The sequence below is a fragment of the Cheilinus undulatus genome, linkage group 4 (assembly GCF_018320785.1).
Source record: "Cheilinus undulatus linkage group 4, ASM1832078v1, whole genome shotgun sequence".
NCBI classification, from domain to species: Eukaryota; Metazoa; Chordata; class Actinopteri; order Labriformes; family Labridae; genus Cheilinus; species Cheilinus undulatus.
This window is the reverse complement of record NC_054868.1, coordinates 10,931,924-10,955,888: the sequence shown is the minus strand read 5'-3', so window position 1 is coordinate 10,955,888 and position 23,965 is coordinate 10,931,924. Positions and strand designations below refer to the sequence as shown.

Here is a 23,965-nt window from a genome sequence, read left to right as displayed (position 1 = left end):
CGGAGACAGTATAAAGTAATGGAGTCCTAGTCACCACTAGCAGAAGAAACAGGACCTTAAAAAAGAGTAAGGAAAAATAGAAAGACAAGGTAAAGCACCAAATCATGTCAACTTAGAAGTTTTGAACACTTATGTATGCACTGATTGCAAAGTACTATCCAATTTTTGAATTCACTCAAAAAAGAGTGGACCCAATCTCTTCTTGTCCCGTGAGCTGAATGTCTTGTCACATCCCTTGTGTTTTGTGGCAGAAGCTACAGCAGACACAAAAATGCAGACATACATGTAGAGTGATCCAGCTGTTAAGCAGTTATCAGACGGGTGTTGCTGTGTTTATATGTTCTTCTAAAATCAACACTAAGCTGTGACTGGTGCTACCCTCTCCACTTAGAGTGTGTGTTGATCCCCCAGCTCTGTAAGTCATCTTGCTTGCCCTTGCGCTTTTTCTGCTCACAACAGTTTTGGTTTAGAAAAAAATGCTGCACATCTATTTCTTTTTTGTTTTTTAAATTTGAAAATTTGGATACTATCAAACCTAAAAATCTGAACCAGAATCTTTATTGTCATTGTACACAAGTACAACGAAATTTTGCACAGTTCCATTCAGTGCAATTATTATTACCTCTGCCAAGGAGGTTATGTGATCGGCAGGGTTCGTTAGTTTGTTTGTTGGCAACATAACCCAAAAAGTTATGGATAGATTCTGATGAAATTTCCAGGGAATGTCAGAAATGGCAAAAGGAAGAACTGATTTGATTTTGGGACTGATCCAGATCATCGTCTGGATCTAGGAATTTTTAAAGGACTCTTCACTATTGGGAGATAGGGCTAATGGCGGAGGTCTGCGCTCTCTGAGTGCTTTTCTAGTTTATTATTGCAACTGCTCTGGGATACGTGCTGTTTTTCAGTCTGTTAGTTTTGGCTCCTATTGTCCTGAACCGTCTTCCTCAGGATAGCAGTTGTTACAGGTGACGATAACACAGTTATAAAAATAACTGATATTGTATCATATGATGCACACGGCTGGAAGGAAATAAAACATTTTGCCAGCATTACACTATACCATATAACTACCTCTAAAGAGGATAAATTATTACCTCTGTAGGAACTCCTGAGTGGATCCCAATGCTGGTCAATGCATAGCATGAGCTGCCTTGAAGCCTAGCAAGAGGCTCCTGGGAGGATGATAAAAGTAGAAAAGAATTACAAGCAAATCATCCATTACCATCCAAATGAGTCTTTAAAGTGTTTCTGAGATCCACTTACTACAAAAAAAAATACATGGGGCAGGCTTTCCACTGGTACCCCATCTGGCAAGAATGTTTCAACAAGGCAAAAGAGGTTGTCTTCTTTTTTGTCGAAACAGGAGAGAAGCCCTTTATGTCCTCTGAGCAGCCCTCCAACTGTCCTCTCTGAATCTTGAGCTTTGTGGCATCCTGCAAAAATCAAGTGAGCTATTAAATCTTTAGTGCCATGACACTGACGTGCACATATCCCCATTGTGCATTTAGGAGGTGCTGGAGCCAACAGGTAGTGCCCAGGACCACCACAGTCCACCACCACACTATCCACCTTATTCCTGGGGCCGCTACTGCAAATGTGAATATTGGCGAAACTTCCGTGCCAAACGGAAGTAGGCTACATTAAATACATGTATTCTAGTACAGCAACTAACTATAGACGCTAACAAAGAACGACAGTTGTTTCAATAGGAATTCTTCTGGAATTTTTAAATATTTATATTTTTGTTATCACATGTTCACATTGTTTGTATTATAAGCTGTAGATAAGTAAATAAGGAGGATACCACATTATTCCTGGGGGTCTACTGTAGCTATGAATGGAAGTGGAACTTCCAGTACAGTAACAATAATAGCAAAAACATGATTTTTCCAAAGGCTTACTAAAGTGATTTAGTGTCAACAGTGGTTGTTCTGAAATAAATAAATATTTGCTGTAATAAACACTGCTTCATTTTTGTTAAATCAATGAGCTGAAATGTTTTAATCATATTTTCTGTAATGCTCAGTACCTGCTGCTATGTTCATGGTACTAATATTATGACAAAGTTAAATATGTCTCTCACAACATGCTGTCCACTGTCTAAGTGCATCGGGGATGTGATTCTTTTAGTATTAATTTATCATTAATTCTTAATACAAAACTTGACATTTACCAAAATGAAGAGCTGGCAACTTGAGTCATGGATAATTTTATAAATATAATTCCCATATTTAAGAGGGATTAGTTTGTAAAATGAGAATTTCAGCAACTCCACAAACTAGAAATGTATCTTTTTATACCGATATAAAGCTACTAAAGTTAGCTAAATATGCCCTTGTAGGTTATCAAAAGTAATGTCATCAATTTGAACTCTCCGGTAGAGGCTAGAGAAATAATAATAATATTATCCCGTCTGAGGTGAAGCAGTCTAAGTTTATGTAGTTTGGTATTAAAATTGCTTTAATAGTCACGTTTAGCATCTCGTTTCTATGCAAAGTCCCATTTAGATAGAACGGAGCGGAAGTTGCGCCCATATTCATGGAGGGGTAGGAATAAGCTGGAAAGCCTGCCTCAGGGGACTCTGAACACAGATATGAATATGACTCTGAACACAGATATGAATATGACTCTGAACACAGATATGAATATGAATATGACTCTGAACACAGATATGAATGTGACTCTGAACACAGATATGAATGTGACTCTGAACACAGATATGAATGTGACTCTGAACACAGATATGAATGTGACTCTGAAGGGGAAAAATCCTTCATCTGAAGCATCAGTGCTGCGGCGGGACTCTCACTTTTTGGCTAGGGGACATCACGGTCCTCACGGTCACTCCCATCTCATCTGGAAAACTCCGTCCTTTTTCTCTCCCTCTTCCCAGTGTTCCCAGCACCCAACCGCCCATTTTTTGTGCATTTTTCAAAAGTCTGAAGTGGGCGGAGTTAGCTCTGAGCTTGGGGTTCACTTATGGTCCCCAACACAGCAAGTGTTAAACGTTCTCCACGCTAAAATGACAGCAAAAAATACAAATCAAACAGCAATGTTGGCTGGTCTAGAACTGAAACAAAATGCCTCCTGACCCATTTAACTTCTACCTATAAACACGTGGTGTTACTGAATGAAAAGAACTCCAGAAATATTTGACACTACGACAAAAGAAGTTCTACATACCTTACCAATAGCTCGTAGGCTGATGCTCCGGGTGACGTCGAATTAATACACGCCAATGTCCTGCTTTGTATTCCACCTTCGTTTGCAGCTCGTTCTACGAGCAGACAGCAACTTTATGAAATATTTCCGCGCACACGAGACCACAGAAGACACGAAAACGCTGTAGTTTACCAGGCAGCCGTTGGCGGTTTGATTTTCCAACGAACCACACACGCATGCGTATAAGGTCCTTCTTTCCCCGCGCCTGCGCGAAACCGTATTCGCGCATGGCAATTGACTGCAACCACAGTGCGCAAACGCATTTTGAGAAAGCAGCACTGTTTGTGTACATGGAGGGAGGTGCCTGAAAACTGTTCACTCTGGAGCTCGTTTCCAAATTGTTCCATTTTTAAACACCCAAATCGCTGTTCTAGTACAGACAGAATAGAAATCGTTCCTGTGTAGACAGGGTTGAATGGCGACGGGAAACAGTTTTTCAAAATTATTTTTATATATTTATTTTTTTATATTTATACAGCTTTATTGAACAGATTCCAATAGTTAATACAGCATTGGCACATGAAACAAAACGTATTTACTAGACATAAATAACCCCACATACAGGTAAAGAGAAGTTTAGATTAAATTACATAAGGTATGAGAAGTATATTAAAATTTCAGAAACTAAACCATGGTTTCATATTGTTTTTTTTTTAAGAATTTTTTTTCCCTTAGAAATCAATTTGATAGACTATATGTACAGTTCCCATTCATTTTTAAAACTGATTATGTAGGGTTTCTTGTCATTCTATTTGCATTCATGTTTAAGTTATTTAACCAGTAAAAATAACTATTGTATTTATATAATGTATATACTATATATTCAACTGTATTATATACATATTATATATACAGTATGTATCTCTCTCTCTTTATGTATATATAAAATAGTTCTTGTTATATTTCCTATCGGTAATATGTGTCATCCAATTTCAGTTCTGAAAGATTGACTGAAACATTAAAGTACATCAATGTATTTTGTGTTAGATGCATTAAAGGAAGTGGAATGGCTTTACAAATGCAATGGCATTCTTTGTGAGAGCAATTAACATCATTCTTTTCCAATAAATCAGTTAAACTAAAATAATTGACCACTTTCATCCATCAAATTAAGAACAAACAAAATGATTTTTGGTACCATTCTTGGTTTCAATAAGGTTTTCATATTAACTGTAACTGTCCGTTTATTTCACAAGGCAGCATCATGTGGTGTAGCACTGAGAAACAAATGTAAACATAACAACAAATTGGTGCTTGTTCACAGGTTTTGCAGGTTGACAGGTTTTTACTGTATTTTCTACAGAACTTTCCTGATCATGCAGTATTTTTAACCTCTTGTCCCTGCTAAAATTACGGTATGTGATTGCAATTTTTTTCACAGAAATTTTACTGTGAATTTAAATGTACATGAGAGAAAAGTCTTTAATTTTAACAAAATACTACTGTAATTTTTAGAGTAATTGCCCGTCTTGAAGATTATAGTATTTTTCCTTTATTTTCACAATCTTCTTTCGTTTAAACGGTACAATTTTGTAATTATTACGTACTTTAATTGTAAAAATTTATGTTTCATACCGTTGCTTGATTTACAGCAATTCTGTGTATTTTATACAGTAATATATGTTTATTTGTTTTACGGTCTTTTACTGTTGCTATTTGACAGTCTTTTGCCGTATTTTCTACGGACATTTTTTACAGTGCATCCAACTTTCTAAATAAACAATGGAAGAAAGAAACCAACTTACTTGTGGTGCAGGAGCTCCAGTTAAACTTGTTTATGGTCGAGGTGGACTTCTCCTGAACGGTGTCCGCCGATTGCCACTCTATCCTCAGTATGCAAATGAGATGTAAATCAGGTCATCCTTGTCCCCTCCCCTTAGACCCCACGCCCCCACGCCAAAAGAGTGACAGAGAAACAAAACCGCAAATCAGGAATCGTAAAAAGAAGAAACGTCATTTAATAAAAAAAAACTCCTTGCAAAAAAGAGTCTGTCGTTGAAAAACGGAGCGACTCATTGAGAATTAAAGAAGACTAGAAATGAAAAATAATATTTAAAAAAAAATCAAATCAAATGAAATAATATCATTTTTTATTACCAACTTTTGTTTACATTTTTTTTTCAGTGCTAATTCGTGTTTTGATGCCATCAAATCTTTTTCACACAATGAGTCTTTCAATGCCAGTTCATCTTATTTCAGTTTCTTTTTTTTTTTTTTTTTCCTTTTTTCCAGTGACAAATTTAATTTTCAATGCCAATTTTTAAAATCATCATTCTGGCTTCATATCATACCACCCAACTTCAAAATCTCAACATACCCCTTTAAGCCTCCTACAGACTGTATATTTTTAGCAATATCTTACGTTTCTGGCATGCTACACTGTGCAAATTGTTGAAAAAACAGACAGAGGAGATGACCCGTGAATATTACTGACCATTGTGCATCATCACAGCTGTTTATATTAGGCAGCACCAGTCTGCTGTTCAACACTACAGTGTTCTTTACACTCTTTATAAAATTATTTCAGGACCAATATTGTGTTTATTTTGACCAAATTACCACATGTAATCACAATCCCTCCGTCATCCTTATGCACTCATTCTCTCCATTTCTAAAGAAAAAAAAAGAGAAAACAGAGAGGGGGAGAATCAATAACACCAGTTAGATACCTGGTTTCATTTTAATTACTTCTCCTCTATATACAGTAAATGGGGCAGGGTGCTGTTTGATCAACTGCATTTTGTGTGCATTTAGCGTAGATTTCCCCTTTGCGAGTGCTCTGTGGATCAGACGCTATCCTTTTTTGCCGTTTTCACAGCTAATTAACATGCAAAAGTCACGCTAGTCTTTAGTGGCTCTGTCCCTCATTCTTTTGTTGCCACTTTGCACTACAGATGAATTAGCGTGGGCTTCAGAAACAACGATGATGAGTCTAATGTGGAAAACAAACAATATCAAGTCCAGCAAAGTGTGAAAGAGCCAAAGTTGTAAACCACGTGGCTGACAGACCAGCTTTCTTGCTAGCATGATGACAACGGCCTTCATTTTTGATTTGCAGACAAAGATGAAGGGTTTGTTTCTCCGTCTGTGTCTCTTGTGCACAAGGATGACAGATGAGGCAGATGGTATCATGTTGTGTCTGCTCTGTTTGGGACTCTCTTCATGTAGGTAAACTTCAAGCAGCTTTGGGACTTCAAGCTGAATCCATCTTTATGCCACTTTGTAAATAGGCAGTCTCAAACCTGCTGCTCTGTTTCTTTCTGGCTGTAGTTTTCCAATCATTCTCCAGCTGTTGCTTTTGCCTATCTTACCCTAAACTTCACTCTGTCTTTTACCTCATCTGTGCAGACATAAATTACTGGAGCTTCTGGATGATGTTTTTAGAAATGGCACAGAGTTCAGTTTTTAGCCACATATGGTTGGATGAAAAGATGGGATGAAAAAGATGGGATGAAAAGATCATATGGTAGGTGTTGATCTAGACTTTCATCTTGTTATTTTATCTGTTTTACCTCTGTCTCACATTTGAATACTAAAAGTAATGGAATGATGGTATTTTCACGAGGAAATGCAGGAGGAGAACATGCAAGCTTTCATCCATGATGCCATTGCCCTGTTCTCATGTATTTAGTACAGAAACACAAAGCTTTTCCTGTGAGTCTGTGTTTGTATCATCATAACATGTGTGATGGAAATTTCATTGATACATTATGATGTTGTTTTCATCTTTTCCATCTTACCTCACATCAACCGCACGGGTGGCTCATGACCAGTGTTTTGCTTGAATAATTGGCTGTGTTAACTCAGGTTAAATGTGTTTTTAATTGTCATAATTATAACATCTGTTAAAACAAGAGAGTCCATACAATTTACCCTAAGTTTAATGACCATATTAAAGTCAAAATGTAATTATCAGATTGCATTTAATGAAGAACAAACCGGTATCAATGCAGCCATGGATGCACTTAGCTGAAAGTCACCAGTTGCTCGTTCAACTTTCACACCAATTTTATGTCAATGATTTTTACAGGTTTAAATTTTTACTTCTAAAATATGCTTTTTTTCCAGTAGCTTAATTCAAAAAGTAAAAACTAAATATATTATAGACTCCTCAGACAAAAAGTGAAATATTTCAAGACTTTTTTTAATACAAAAATGTACTACCTTTCAATATAGGAATATCACTAAACACTGGTTCAAATAAAGGTACTTCTTTTTGCATAAATTACTGAATCTATACAGTGTAGCATGAATGTAATCAATCTGTGGCACTGATGGGTTGTTATGAAGACCAGGTCGCTCTGATAGCAGGCTTCAGCTTATCTGTTTTGTTCAGTCTGGTGTCTCTCATCTTCCTCTTGACATTTCTCCAGAGATTCTCTATGGGGTTCAGGTCAGACCAGTTGGCTGGCCAGTCATCCACAGTAACACCATGGTCAGACAACCAGTTTCTGGTAGTTTTGGCATCACTGTGGGGCAGGTGCCAAGTCCTACTGGGAAATGAAATCAGAATTGCCATAAAGCTTCTTAGCAGATGGAGGCATGAAATGCTCTAAATCTCCTGGTTGACTGACAGCGTTGACTCTAGACTTGATGAAGCACAGTGGGCCAACAGCAGCAGATGACATAGCACCCCAAACCATCACTGACTGTAGAAACTTCAAGCATATATGGATTCTGGCCCTCTCCAATCTTCCACCAGACTTGAGGAACTTGATTTCCAAATGAAATGCAACAGTTAGGCCTGCAGTCAACCAAAGAAGAACTTGGTCGACCATTTTTTAGGCTCATCACATCGTACTAAAAAAATAATTAATTGAGAGACGATCAGCGTGCGCCAGTAGCGTAACATCATGATGATAGGCCCCGGTGCAAAATTTTCTTTGTGCCCCCACCCCCGCCCTAAACACCAGCGCACGCAAGCACACACACGCTTAGACACACACACGCACAGCCACTCGAGAGAACTGCTATTGTCACCATGTAGGCTAACGTTACAGGTGACTGGCCACACACTCATCCTGTAAACCAGCCTTTCAGCAGCACGGACAGCGGCCGAAGCTCCATATCAACAATTTTCGAACAGCTGTCTGTGGTGTGAACACAGCACTTGTAGTCCATTTCCAAGACCTGTCTGTGCCTCATGGCTCTTGATCCACTGACTCCATCATCAGTCTAGTCCTTGAGAAGCTCCTTTAAGTTTTTGAATTTGCTTTATTTGACAGTCCTCTGGAGACTAAGCTCATTCCTTTCCACTTTCCATGAACATGCTTTAAAACATTCACCTGCTCTTTCAGCAATGACCTTCTGTGGCTTACCCTCCTTGTGGAGGATGTCGATACCAAGTCAGCAGTCTTCCCTATGATTGTGGTTGTTTGTACAGAAACACTACACGGCCCCTATCACACATGTGCTTGCTGCAGACAGTACCGCTAAAATGTGTTTGGTTTATCCTTGAGTTGGAGTGGACATTTGTGCAAAGTTTGATCAAAATTTTAAAATGTTTTTGAGATATGACATTCACAAGAATAACTTGGCCATGCCTTTAGACAGACAACCAGGCTCCTGTCCAGGGTGAAGGCATATACAAATTTCTACAGTACAAAACTTACATGTGAACCTTAATACTGGACTCTGAGATATTTGTGAAGGGTGCAAAGTGGTGAAAATTAACTCATCATCTCAAGACCTTTAACAAAGAGGGCAGGTCTAGACCGTACACTCTGATGAATTATTTTAAAGACCACCACACCAAGAGCTCAGCACTAGCAGCATTTAGTCTCCTTAAAGTGGTGAGGAAAACCTTCTCTTTAACAGGCAGGAACCTTGAGCAGACCCAGACTCATGTTGACAGCCATCTGCTGAAGCTGCGCTGGGGTGAAGGGAGTAGGGGAGGTTGTAGAAGCACTTTCTCTTTCATTGGTACAAATGTATTCTCCTCCATAACACACAGAAACAGACAGGTCCTTTCTAGCAGTTCCCATCTAACTGGCATGACCAGCATCAGATGGAGTTGTAGAGCGGGTTTGATCAGAGGAGACCAGCTTTATGAACTCAAACAGCTTCGCTGAATCAAAGCATTGATCAAAAGCTGCTGTGTGTAACTTCTGTTTGATGCTGTTGGGAATAAGACAGCACAAATTGGGCAAAATGTTATAAAACTGGACCTTATTTTCTCTCACTTTGCCATAATGACAGTTAAAAGTTATGTCTCTGATGTAAACCTTGCAGATCAGAGAGTTTATTCTGTTTTCAAAAGTTGGTCTTGTAAACACAGATACTGGACCTTTTGTGACAGGAAAGAAGTTTCTTCTATAAAGACTTAATTATTGGACTTTTGCACCCCAGAAGGAGGCACAGGTCAAGAAAAACAAGGCAAATATTTAAAGAGAAGTCAGCATCTGAAAACAAAGAAACAATATCTGCTAATTAGTCTTTTGTTTAGACATTAATCACTGTGATAAGCCTTTGATTTCCTTTTTTTCTGGGTGAGCCTGAGCTTTGGCTTTGCAGTTAAAAATCCATGATAGTTCACTTGTTGAAGTCGAGACATACAGCAGGCTAAGCTCAGTAGGTGCTCAAATTTTACAACTCTAATACTTTTTGATATCACATTTTAAAAAGATGCAATAAAAGTTTACCTAGGGGCAGAGTTTGAGTGAAAATGTAGCAGTTTGCACACTCAGCTCATCCAACTACTTTGATATGTTTTGAGGAGTTTTGTTTTGATGCAAGTGCTGGTAATTGGTTTAGGAGCATTTTTTTTTTCAGAGAAACAACAGTCTGCTAGAATAGGAAACCCCTTTTCTACATTTTTAACATTGACTAAAGGTGTTCCACAAGGTTTATATTGCCATGCACATATGAATGCAGATGATATGGCATTTTGTTATTTGCTGTCACCGTACATCTTGCTCTTAACTTGCAGCAACGGTCTTTAATGATTTGCAAAGTATCTTTAATGATTTAGAACTGGTTCTTAATGCTGCGCTGATGCTAAACTGATGCTCTTATCAACATGGGGTCATCAACTCCATTTTCACATGGGCCAGCTTTTCCCTGACTGATGCTGTTGGGGCCGGACATTAAAATAACAGAAATAAAATCAGCATTTTCGTCTAATTAACATATTCTTGTAAATAATATCCTTTCAAAATTAATGGAACATTTTAAGCCTTTAGCAGTGAGATCAGTCCCTATCGCCCTCACTGCAGCCAGCCACAAGGAACAATTCAGATATTTTAGCTAAATATTTCTGGAGCCCTCTTCGTGTCTATCACTGAGTTTGATGCTAATATCCTGTGTCGTGATTGGCTAAAAACATGTGCAGGAAGTGGATCTTCTGTCAAAAATTTAAGATCAGAAAATTGCACTCTTAAAGAGCCTTTTGTGGAAAATTGATGCCAAAAACTGCAACTTTAATCAAGAAAACAACAATAAGTATGTGTTTACCATGCCAAATGACATAGATACTAGTTTGCCTCTTCTCTGATAAGCTGCTAGATTAAAGGTTTTAGTTAAACTTCAAGAAACTAAAGCATGACAATTTTTCACCCTCTTAAATTTTCTGAATGTAATAATCCTTTGGGAGGCCTGCTGTGGCCCCTGGGCCTCCAGATGATGATCACTGCCCTGTGTAGAGCCACTTTCTTAGGGTTTTATCGTTTAAACAGTTAAGTGGATATCAGGGCTGGGCAATTAAACGCAAATTAGATTAAACCGCGGCATGGTCTGCTGCAATTTTCAAATTGCAAAAGTTGCAATATTTCTTTAACCTGAAATTTGAGTCAAAATACCAGTTTAAAACTTTATTGCAGTAGAGACATTATGCATTACTTATCGTGGAATCATTCTAGTGCCATATTCTTAGAATGGTGTACAAAAATCCTACTTCCATTTTTGTAATTTTTCTGATTAAATATTAGAATTATATTTAAAAATGTATTTCTCTTTCAAACAACAGTTCAAATGTGCAAAATGAGTAAAAAAAATCATCACAATTGGATATCTTTTTAATTGTTCTGCCCTGGTTAATCTAATATTGTGTTGGTTATTGTATAGAATGAGTTATTGCTTCTTTTTGTTGTAAAATGCATGAGATGGGGAACTTAAGATATAATCGCTCATTAAATTGCAATGTTTTAGGTCTGAAAAACATATTTGAATATTGTCATCAGCACATATAAATCTGTAAGTATGGGCACACTGGATATGGGTAAAAATCCAATATAGCGCATCCCTAGTTGGATGATTTTCACTCCACATTGTGATGTGATGTTCACTCAAACCAGCTCCATTTGCATGTTCCATGAGTCAGATCAGGACTGGGAAAGACAGACTTTCTTTATTCTGCTCCTGACTCATGGAAGAAGTTACAACGGCTGCTTAAGATGACTGAACTTTTACCTTTAGGGCATTTTAGAAATGTGATTCTAAACTTCTAACCTTCTAATTGTAATTGCTTGATGTATTGCACCATTTTACATTAATTCTTACCATTTTAATCTTTGTTCTCTTTAACTATTTTAGTCCATTTATGCTTTTATTTTCTAACTGCATTTTAATCTATTGTAATTATTCAAACCTTTTGCTCTGGCTCAGTAAGTGTTTACGTAACTACTCTATATTCTTTGTAGCTGACTCAGCATCACTGTAAATGAGGGATGCCCCTCATTGAGTATAAATAAAGGTTCATTGATTGACTGACTAATGTTCCACTCTTTGTCATGCTGCTTTTTCTGAACCTTTTATTTTCATAGTATGACTTTTGCTTTCTCAAGAACCATTATTAGGAAGGATTAAAGCACAACACTTAAATAATGTTGTGTTTTTGTCAATTTGTGAAGCCACAAGTGAGATCCTACGAAGAGTTTTTAAAAGCTGAAACCCATGGAGAGCCGCTGTGAAATCCTAATGATGCTCAGAAGTCAGTACTGCCTCAGAAACATTTGTACAAACTGTATTGCACTAGGGTTTCTCTTGTTTGTCAGATTTGGCAGCAAACAGAAGAGCTGGGTTTGTTCTGTGTAAACTCCATATCAAGAACCTTAATTTTAATTTCAGACTTGAGAAGAACGTGTTCAGTGTGTGCGAGAAGGCTTTTTGCTCACACAACTGAGAGTGGAAAGTGTTTTGTGACAACTTGTTAAATTTTAAATCTCTCCCTCACTTTTCTTTCTCTCTTTCTCACTTATCCCTTCTTCTCCTCCTTCACAGGCCGACTGTCGCTCCAGGGAATACCTTCGGATACACTTCCCAGCTGCAGATACATGAATCACAAAATGAGGTAAGTGACAAAATACATCAAACACAAGTGGGTTCTCGCAGTAAACACACTTGAAGATGTGATACCTTGGCACACGCTGAGGGAGGAGAGGCTCACACAATCTTAAAATAGGCTGAGGAGCCACGGCGAGTGACTCATGGAGGACTTTCCTTAAATCCCAAAGTAAAGCTGGGTTTGTTGGTACAAAGCCTAATCACTCTCATCTCATTTGCTGTTTGAAATAAGTCAATTTATTTCCAAAGACAATCAGCAAATGTGTCCCTTCTGCCTGATTAATCGAGGCGCTGTATGGAGGAAAGAGGAAACAAGAAAGCTCTTCAAGCAGTATCATTTAGGTGGCTTTTTGGACACAACCAGTACACCGCTGTGTGATGAGAGGATGATGTTTATGGTGGCTTAACCTCCTGAGACCTGAGCTTTTGTTTGAAATGCATTTTTTAGTTTCTCCCACTTATTTTGGATCAAACAAACCTGATAAGTCTAAAAGCTCAGCGTTGTCTTTGAACAGTTTTGAAAAAAAATTATGCCCACAAATTTCTGTAAGGTCCTGTTTCTGCAGAAAATACAGCACTGGATCAGTTTAGCAGATGTTCTGGCCGTTTGTTGGACCATGGTCAGCCGTTGAGGGTCTTCAGTCAGTAAGAAGTGGTGTCAGTTTTGAGAGAGGTATGAGGAGTCATTTTGATTATGGACCATGAGGACTTTTTAAGGCCAAGCATCATAACACTTACACTAAAAGTTCTAAATTTCTGAGAAGTTTTTTCTTTCCAGAAGCCAAACAATTCTCCTAAAAATTTTTTTAAATATCCCATAGAATTAACCCCAAAATTTCTTCAAATACCCCAAATGTTTCAGTGAATCTTGTCATAAAGCTGTAACATTCCAATAAAAACTTTGCCCCAAAATTCTATGTAATTTCCTGAAATTTTTCAGGGTAATTCCCCAAACTTTCAACGCATTTCTTATAAAATTCCTAAAAATTACTAACACATTCCCCCAAAATTCCATGAAAATGAGAGAAATTCTCCCAAACATCCAGATGTGTTGCTTGAAATTTCTATAAAAATTCTTGAAAATTTTAAAGGATACTCCCACCCAAAATTGCCATTTAAATTTCCAAAGATTTAAGAATAAATTTACCATATTTCCAGTGAAATACCTGAACATTTCAAAGACCCCCCCTCCCCAAAAAAATAAAATTCCCTAAAATTTCAAATATATTTCCCAATATAATATACAAACTATACAAACATATCTCTAGAATTTCAGTCAAACTCAAATTCGCCCAAAATACCCAAGCTCCCACATACCCCAGAAATGCTCCAAAAAATTCTAAGCAGATTTCTCCTGAAACTTCCAATGAAACTCTCTAAATTATACATTTCAAAGCAAATCCCTCGAATTTCAATAAAAATAATTGAACATTTCCAAGCAAATTCCCCCAAATATCCAAACACATTCCCTAAAATTTAAAGAAATTCTGTAGAATTCCTGTGAAGTACACCGCACTAAAATTTCACAGATTTCTATGAAAATATACAAGGATATCAGAGCACATCTCCCAAATTTTCAAATACTGTGTGAACCCACTAAATGATGCTGGGTTATTTTTATAGCCCAAATGCTGAGTCAAGGCTAGTGGGTCACAGGTTGGGTTGGTCTGACCCAATGCTGGATTAGAAATAGTGAACCAGCAAAATGGGTTCAAATGGGCAGGGGAGTGGGGAAAGGACAATGCCATTGCAAATGTTGGGAGTGGAGTTTTCCCATCATGCTTTGGGTGGGTTATTGAGATGTGTTTTGGGTGCATTTATCTGTTGTGTGTTGTACAGTCATCATTGTTAGTATTCAACATGAGTAAAAGAGCAATGTGAATTATTGTTGTTTCTATGTTAAATACTTCTGCACCATGAGTGTAGTCGTCCACTAAGTTAGTCACTTCTTGACTGTGGAAAGGGTTGACCTACAATGCAGACTTTAAACTCAGGGTGCTTCCTAGCTCTGCATCTGTCTCTTAAGTCCAGGAACGTCCAGCTGGAAGGAGCTGGAGGGTTTAAATATCTTGTCTGATCTGGGAACACCTTGGGGTCCTTTAGAAGGAGTTGGAGTTGCTGGGGCTTAGCCTGCTAGCATCCATAAGTCTTGTAGCTGCACAAACGACAAAAACAGAACATTATTGAATTGCTGTGCTGTAATCCATCCTAATTGTAGGTCTTAAGAAACCAAAATTCACACTTTGAAGATAAGAGGCTCAGTAAAAGCAGCATGGCATGACAGTTATGAATGTGGAACATGCAACAAGCTGTAACTTTAAGTGCTTCCATGTTGTCTTACTTGAAACAGAAAATATTCAGGAAAATTCATGGTAAATGGGTGAAAGGTGGTGATGGCAATTATTTCCTTTGGTTGGGGCATGGCGCATGAAGTGTGATTTCCATGCATGTTATTAAACTTCTTCATTGCATTTTCAGCTCACCAGCATGTTCCTCCCACTCTTTTGTTGAAACTGTGAATGTGTCAAACTACATATAGGACTGGTATAAAGGCAAATCAATACAGCACCGAATTGCAGACTCTGTTGCTTCTTCCACCACTTCTTTGTCATTTTTTTGCATCATGTCTTGCCTCCCAAGACTCCCTCTACCCTGATCCATCAGGAATAATCTCCTGTGGTGAGATGCATGATTTTAGAGGTAGTCTGTCTTTCTTGCCATTCCCCTGCAAGGACCATTTCATTTTCAAAGCTGCAAAATCAGCCTGAACCAGTGTGAGTACCAGATGTGCTCCAGGTGTCAGATCAGTCCTGTATCTTCTAGTGTAAAACATTTTTAAAATCAAGGGTTTGCAAAATGCTTTGACATTTGAATATGCAAACATAAGAACAAAGCAGAAGAAAAAAAAATCAAAGACAAAAAAAACAACCAGCAACAAAAGCTCAAACAAAATCAACAAACCCCACAGTAGAAGAACCCAAGTCCAACATATTTAACCCAAATGTCAACCCAGATGCAGCCGAGAAGTTGGAAAATCACCGCCATGTCTCATCTTCTAATATGGAAGCCGCTTGGACTGAACGTGTTCTTTGTTGTTTTCTCCTGTTTTTGCCGCCATATTAATAGAGGCAAGTCCGCCACATAAGGAAATACAAGCAGGCGAAAAATAATTAATTAATTTGAATTAATCAATTTATGATCCAAATTCATGTATCACTGAGCACAGACATAATATGCAACAGGAGACTGGCTGGCTGGCCAGACGTTGGCATCACCGCCATATTGCCAGAGGCAAGTCTACTACGTCTTTTAATACAGTAGACAAAGATTGTGCAAGTTTTTGTAACAGAAAGCTCAAACGACGAGATTGCATGGATTTTAATGAATCATTTATAATAAATGATCCATATTAAAAAAGGATTTTTTTATTGTCAGAAAAAGCCAAAGTAAATTGGCAATGATTGATTTATGAAAAAATCAATAAAAGGATTAAACATCCAGGGGTGGGAATTCTTTTCATTGGCACTGTACATGTAGACTATGCTTATATGAATATTCTTTTATTACCTTCAAATTTTTCTTTTAAGAAAAATGGTCTGCTTATTTTTCACAAGCAAGCCATCCACACCTGCTCAAGCACAGAAAATTGTGACCTATGCCCTTAAGTTCACAAGGTCTAAGTCAATTTGATGTCATGACTAACCCAACAGAATGACACAGACATCTTCTTAAATCTGTTTTCTTTGCAGGTCAAACAGAGGTAGTGATTCATAATCAGTACAGAAACCCCTTCTAAAATTTAACTTGTATGAAGACTGTGTGGTCTTAGCTTTCTCTTTGTCCTCTATCAGCAGAGATGTGAGAGGTCAGCTAAAAACCTCCTGACTCTGGTTTGAATGAAGTTATTACTCAGAGAAAAGAGTTTGAATTCAGCCTTCTGTTTCAGTGACTGTCCATGCCTCCATCCTGCTGCAGCATTCAGTGAAGTTTCAAAGTTAAAGATCTTTTGACAGGTTTTCTTCAATAACCTGAGGATGTGGACAGGCCAGAGGCGAGCCAAGGACACCTGAGGTTGAGCAGAGATGCTCAGGCAGAGAGAGAACGAAGGGGAACCATGAGCAGAGAAAAAGCCTTTGATCCTGTGATTCTTATGTGAAATAACAAGCAGCGCTGCTCAGGCCAAACCTACCTCCCTCATTACCGATCAAAGCTGCAGACCAGTATCATACACAGAAGATTCCAAATCTCTATCATCATTCGCGCTCACCCTCCGAAGTATTTCCAAACGTGCACAGAATTCAGGATCGGCCTGCAGCTGCTGGTGTGAGCTCACACTCAGAGGTTTGTCCACAGCTGCTCTCATGCAGCCACACAAGGGTTGTGCACTCTCACTTCCCTCCGCGTTCCCCACTGGGAAACATAATGGGATGTCCGTGTTCATCCGCTGAGAAGCTCCCTGACGTGGTGAATCCTCTGAGCGCGCTCCTCTCTTTGATCAGCCTCTCTACAAAGAGACTGAGACAGGGAGAGAGGCTTTGTGCTGAGCAGGCGAGGCTGTAGAAGGTTCCTCTAGGCCTTAACCCAGCTTTACCCTCTCAGTCACTCACAGACTGCAGGCACATACCATCAGATGCATCAGATCTTTGAAGCTAAACAATTCTGTCATGTGATCCTTTACAGAACAGCAGGACTGGAACTTTGGCTCTAACATTGCATGGCAGCACCTGCGTCCGGTGGACTTGAGGAACTTTGTGGCACTTACTGAAGTTGTTTTCTGTTGTCTAGATCTTTGCTTGTTGGTTCTTACTCTCAGATGTCTGTTGCTTTAGACAAAAGCATCTGCTAAGTATCATTACCTCCGCCAAGAAGGTTATGTGATCGGATGGGTTTGTTAGTTTGTTAGTTTGTAAGTTTGTTAGTTTGTTAGCAACATAACTCAAAACGTTGGGGACGGATTTTGATGAAATTTTCAGGGCATGTCAGAAATGGCATAAGGAAGAACTGATTAGATTTTGGGAGTGATCCGGATCATCGTCTGGATCGAGGAATTTTTTTAAAGGATTCTGTACTATTGGGAGATAGGGCTAATGGCATAGCTCTGCGCTGTTACCACTTTACACCAGGAGATGGTGGACATGAGTAACTTCAATCCCAGCAGAATTTTGGCTGTGTTTCCAGTCAAAGTTTTGGAGTTTATAGAGTTTGAAAGACGCACGCCTGGTCGAGGAGACGAGTCGGAGCGTAACAGAGAGAAAGACAGCGAATTGTAGGGAGAATACTCACAACGTTGGGAAGAATAGAGGAATATTCACCCTCTGACATGACTTCCAGTCATCCAGTAAGACCATGAGTGAGACTGTCAGTTGGCACCAGCAGGCAATGCTTCCGCCTTGACAGTCCACTCATAGAGAAGCCAATGCTTTGCCTCACTGTGTTTCCACCCCACCAGGGTGGCAAATGTAATCAGCAAATGCCGTGGTGGGGGGCACATGGGACGGATCCAGGAATTTATTACAGGATTCTTTACTATTGGGAGATGGGGCTAATGGCGGAGGTCTGCCCTTTCTGAGTGCTTTTCTAGTTTTAACATTGTAACACTTTTATTTATTTAGCACTCTGAAGGAGCAAGTTTAAATTTCATATGAATATAAATATTTTCAAGGTAGGCTGGCTGCAGACCGCCTTTCTGCTCTGCAGACCACTGCTGTTAGCTGTGTTAGCTCACGTAGCTAAAGCAAATGTAGCAATCAGCCAATACTAAAACGGGGCTAATGGAGTTAGTTAGATGTGCCTGTGTGCCTTTTGTCCTCTTTTACAGCCTCTTAGATAAATAAACTAACAAAAAATTAAAGCAAAGACACCAGTAACAAAGAACGGACACCAAAATTGAAAGTTTGTAAAGAAATCCAAGCTTTAATTAGTATCAAAATCAATGTCATTAGTTAAATCAATCAAGGAAAATGGGCTGTAAGCGCGGGCAGAAGGGCAGAATTTTTAGGTTTTTCTTGAATTTAAAAGATCCTCTTTATTTTTTTAAAGTGATCCTTTGCTGTCATATTAATAGAGAGTTTATAAATACACCATTTTTCAATTGTAGGCCTGTAATGTCCGTATTTTGTCAATGAAAACAATGAAAATTGAATTGAATTTTTCAAAGTAGGGGCTTGGGGGCTAACCCTTTATAGATACAAGTACGGGGGGGCCCTATAAGCAAAAAGGTTGGAAACCAGTGTTATGCGGTACTGGGCAGAACTTTTAGGCATTCTGGGCCAAAAATTTAGGGCTGAAGTAAGGTGAAATGTGACACCATCAGGTGTGTGATGTGCTCTGGTTGTCCTTGCATATTAACAGGGTTTTGGGGAAATAATCTGTTGGATAAAATAACAAAGTCCACACTTTCAGGGCGGAGTAAAGGGTGGATGTGGAGGCATACCACAACCCCTAGTCGTGCTGTGGATGTCCCAAGGGCCCGAAAACCACCGTCAGTCTCAGTGCATGTTACCAGGTGTGACAAGACCTGGACAAAAGAGATGACGCTGAGCTTGACCTTGCCTGCTGTGTGACCTGACTCTAAGCCCTAGGGGATGTAGGGCACTCAGGATTCACTGCGGGTCCCAACGTTCCACAACCCAGGGATGGAGGGAAAATAGCCTGGAGATAGATGGGGGGTTTTCAGGCCCTTGGGTCATCTTTAGCATGACCTGGGGCTTTGGACAACCCACCACCACTGAGACAGTACCCTAGCTAATAGCTAAGTGCTTACTCACACATCCACCCCTTACTCTTACTGTTGGTCTCTGTTTTTTATCCAACAGTTTTTTTTCCCATGCTCCTGGTAACATGCACGGACATCCAGAGCACAACTGGGGTTGTGTCAACTCTCCTTTCTGCCCAGTGGTGCCCTTAGGTGGGCTTACTCGCCACATCCAAAGCCTTACTTTAGCCTCAGTTTTTGACCAGACCATGCCTAAAAGTTCTGCCCACTATACTGATGGAAAATGCATTTTTGGATGTTTTTCTGGCTGTTTAGCTTAAATTTTGATGAAAGTTAGCCAAAATATCAACATTAAAGCATAATCTCTATAAGGATTAGATCCTGTTAAGAGTCTTGGTGGAATATTATTGGTAAAGTTAATTTGTGTGTTTAACAAAAAGATCTGAGAACTTGCTGAAGGAGTGTGTTAGGTTCTTTTCTGTAATTTTTTTGTTTATATTTAACTTTTTTGCAGAATCATCTGGTCTGTGCAGCCAGGTGAAGATACAGTCCGTTTTTTTTTTTTTTTTCAGACATGTGCTTAGCTCGGTGTGATTTAAGACACTTTTTTTGTCAAGGTAAAATAAGAAGTGTGAAAACCCGTCTTCAGCATCACACCGAGCTCGGCTATAAGAGACTGAACTCATTCCGGTGTTCACCTGCAGATCTCAGGGAGCGGGCTGAGGTGTGTGAGTGTCCCTGGGTGGCAGAGGAAGAGAAATAGAGTTTCTGTCAAAGTGAGAGGAGGATGTCATGAAAGAAGGAGCAGCAGGAGAGGAGATGAAGAGACACAAGAAGAGGAGGGAAACAACAGGGGTGCTGGGGGGAGGGAGGGACGGAGGGAGAGAGGGAAAAATCAATGTCAGTGTAGAAGGGAAAATGAAAAGAGCAGAAGCAGGAGGATAAAAACGTAGAGGTGATGACAAAGTGATACATGGACTGTTTAAGTACTTGTTCTTTTATTGATGTGATTACAGCGATTCCAGAAGAAAAACAATACAGCTGGTCGGGATTCTTTTGTAGAGAAAACTGCATCTGATTCAGTATTTCCATTTTGTTGTGTTCTTCTCAGACTTGTCTATGACAGCTGTTGTTTACAGATTTCTACCATCAGCAAAGAAAGCTGCATAAACCGATAACTGTTGCCAACATTTTAACTGTTGTGCCCAGCAGTTTAATGCTGATATGTAGCAGCCCTGACTGCTGAATCAAAACAGAGATTATTATGGTCAGAAGAGGTTTGCTTGACAAACTTCCTTTTTTTCTGGTCAAATGCAAGAAAAAATGTCTGCTTTTTAATATTCTTACACCTTGAGAAGTAATGAAAACATCATTAAAGGCAATTGGTAAAGTTCTTATTTAAGGGACTAATTTCCATCAGGGACCACAGATGGAGATTAGCTAGCAAGCTAAATCTGGTACAAAGCATCTTTTCTCTTTTGAGACTAATGTAATTTTGTACATTGTCCCTGATACAAATAAACTAAATAAACTAAACTAAACTAGTAATAATAATAATAACATTTTTATAGCAGCTTTTAAATCAAAGTTACAAAGTGCTTCACAAATCCCTAAAGGGGTGAACAGATAAGCAATCAAACATACCCACAATAAATAACACAGCCATCATACTCTATGTTCAATCACAAACACATGCACATACACACACAAGAATAAAACAGAACAAAACAAACGCTAATCTATAATTTTTTTTTTTTTTGGTCAGCTTTTTAAAAGAAACTTCTGATTCGGCAGACCTGATGTTATCAGAAAGATTGTTCCTAAGTTTAGGAGCTGCCGCTGCATCTGCACGATCACCTCTGGGTTTAAAATTTGAACAAGGAAGTGTTAGAAGACCCTGATCAGATGATCAGAGACAGCAACTGCTAGAATAATGACGGCTTGCAAAAGTCTTCATACCATTTGAACTTTTTCACATTTAAGGTTACAAAATAGAAATTGTATTCTAATCATACTATAGCTGGTGGTGTTTCTGTGTTATTGTACCTTCATGCCAACAGAAGGCACCACAGTAATATGCAAAGTGTGAGTGAGAAGTTAGAAAGCTGGTGGTGGACTGTGACTTTGGTGTGACGATGATGTTAAGAGATACTTTATGTTACCAAAAGTATTCGCTCACCTGCCTTGGCTCTCATTCTTAATCCATAGGGTTGAATATGACGTCGGTCCACCCTTTGCAGCTATAACAGCTTCAACACTTCTGGGAAGGCTTTCCACAGTGTTTAGGGAAGCAGTTTATGGAAATTTTTGACCATTCTTCCAGAAGCGCATTTGTCAGGTCACACACTGATGTTGGATGAGAAGGCCTGGCTCTCAGTCTCTGCTCTAATTCATCCCAAAGGTGTTCTATCGGGTTGAGGTCAGGACTCTGTGCAGGCCAGTCAAGTTCATCCACACCAAACTCTCTCATCCATGTCGTTATGGACCTTGCTTTGTGCACTGGTGCACAGTCATGTTGGAACAGGAAGGGGCCATCCCCAAACTGTTCCCACAAAGTTGGGAGTGTGGAATTGTCCAAAATCAGTTGGTATGCTGAGGCATTCAGAGTTCCTTTCACTAGAACTAAGGGGCCAAGCCCAGCTCCTGAAAAACAGCCTCCCACCATAATCCCCCCTCCACCAAACTTTACACTTGGCACAGTGCAGTCAGACAAGTACCGTTCTCCTGGCAACTGCCAAACCCAGAGTCGTCCATCAGATCGCCAGATGGACAAGCACAATTCGTCACTCCAGAGAACGCATCCCCACTGCTCTAGAGTCCAGGAGCAGCGTGCTTTACACCACGGCATCCAATGCTTTGCATTGCACTTGGTGATATATGGCTTGGATGCAGCTGCTCAGCCATGGAAACCCATTTCATGAAGCTCTCTACACACTGTTCTTGAGCTAATCTGAAGGCCACATGAAGTTTGGAGGTCTGTAGCGATTGACTCTGCAGAGAGTTGGCGACCTCTGCGCACTATGCGCCTCAACATCTGCTGACCCCACTCTGTCATTTTACGTGGCCTACCACTTCATGGCTGAGTTGCTGTCGTTCCCAATCACTTCCACTTTGTTATAATACCACTGACAGTTGACTGTGGAATATTTAGGAGCGAGGAAATTTCACAACTGGACTTGTTGCACAGGTGGCATCCTATCACAGTACCACGCTGGAATTCACTGAGCTCCTGAGAGCGACCCATTCTTTCACAAATGTTTGTAGAAACAGTCTGCATGCCTAGGTGCCTGATTTTATACACCTGTGGACATGGAAGTGATTGGAACACCTGATTTCAATTATTTGGATGGATGAGTGAAAACTTTTGGCAATATAGTGTAATTTGATCCATGGCATGAATGAAGACAGGATACAGAGGAGGCTGCTGTCAGAGGATGGGCTGACTTTTGAAAAATCACTCAAGTTTAGACAAGCAGTAGAGGCAGCAAACAGTCATTGTGGATTTACATGGCATGAATGGAACAGAGCAGCAAGGTTGGGGAACAAGGTCAGTGACATACTACCAGAGCCCCAGCTGGACATTAGATAATGCTACAGATGCAGTGGAGAAAATCACCTGCAAAGACTGCAGGTTTTCCAATGAAAACGTCACAACTGTGGAAAAGTGAGACACAAAAAAGAGCCTGCAGAAACAAAACAGGGGGTTAGGAAATATTACACAGTTTAAAGGGGAGAAAATGAAGTATTAATAGAGAGCTTTAAATTTTATACCAGAGTGAGGACATTTCCACTATGTGTCACATTAAGGTCATCAGACTGGGTTCTTTTTGTTTTTTGTTTTTTTTCAGATCCATTATCTGAAAAAAGTCAAGCACTTAAAACCTGAATACTAAATCCATTGCGTTCTATGTATAAACTGTAAAAATTAGCAGAATGTGGCAAATTGTTTAGCACTACAATCCTGGCTCTGTAACTGCTTTAAACTCACTCTGGATCCATCCAACCTGACAAAGAGCTTCATACAGCACACTTATGCATCATAGTGCTGTGCCAAATTGCAGAGATGGAGAACAACTTTTTTGATTCAGTCTCTTTTACCTGGCTGTAGGTACAAACCTCTGCCTTTATCTGTTATATAGTATGGTTGATACCCACAAAATACATGGAAAAATCACAGTATTTAAAATGAGGTTCAGTACAAGGAAGGGAGAAAGAGGGGTGGGGGGCGAGTGAGAGAGAAGGAAGGAGCAGGCGCTGATCTGAATCATCATTCATCTATTTAAATGACTTGGAGTGGCATTTCTAGATGATGGATTTAACTGAACTCTGGAGGATGAACAGTGCCTTAGAAAATGTTTTATCCTTCCCTGACTTGTACTTGTCAATACCTTTTCTCTGAGCAGTGTTAATTTTGGCAGCTATTTTTAATTTTAGTTTTAGTTTTAGTCTTAAAATGAAATGTCTTTTAGTTTTAGTCAACAAAAAAATCAAAACATTTTCGCCCAGTTTTAGTCCATAAAAAGTCCTCACATTTTGGTCTTTACTTTCAGTCCAAGCATTTATTATTTCGCCTAAATCTGGTACCAAATCATGGTAGTGTGTTCTCTGCACCCTGCCAAACCTGGGGTCCCTGCTTTCTACAGCTGAGAGGCAGAATAGATACAGATGCATTGCATTTTGACAGATTCATCCACAGTACATTTTAGTCTAATTTATTCATTTTGACAAAAACTAAACTTAGTTTTT

General features: G+C 39.3%; 1 protein-coding gene across 1 annotated transcript in view; it reads left to right on the top strand.

Annotated features, from left to right (window-relative positions):
* The window catches only part of LOC121508565 (endonuclease V-like), a 161,511-nt gene that overhangs the window by 63,781 nt on the left and 73,765 nt on the right, over positions 1 to 23,965 (top strand). Inside the window, exon 8 of the mRNA XM_041785499.1 lies at positions 12,442 to 12,511. Coding sequence (XP_041641433.1) covers positions 12,442 to 12,498 — 57 coding nt within the window. The 3' untranslated portion in view covers positions 12,499 to 12,511. The remainder of the gene's footprint in view (positions 1 to 12,441; positions 12,512 to 23,965) is intronic.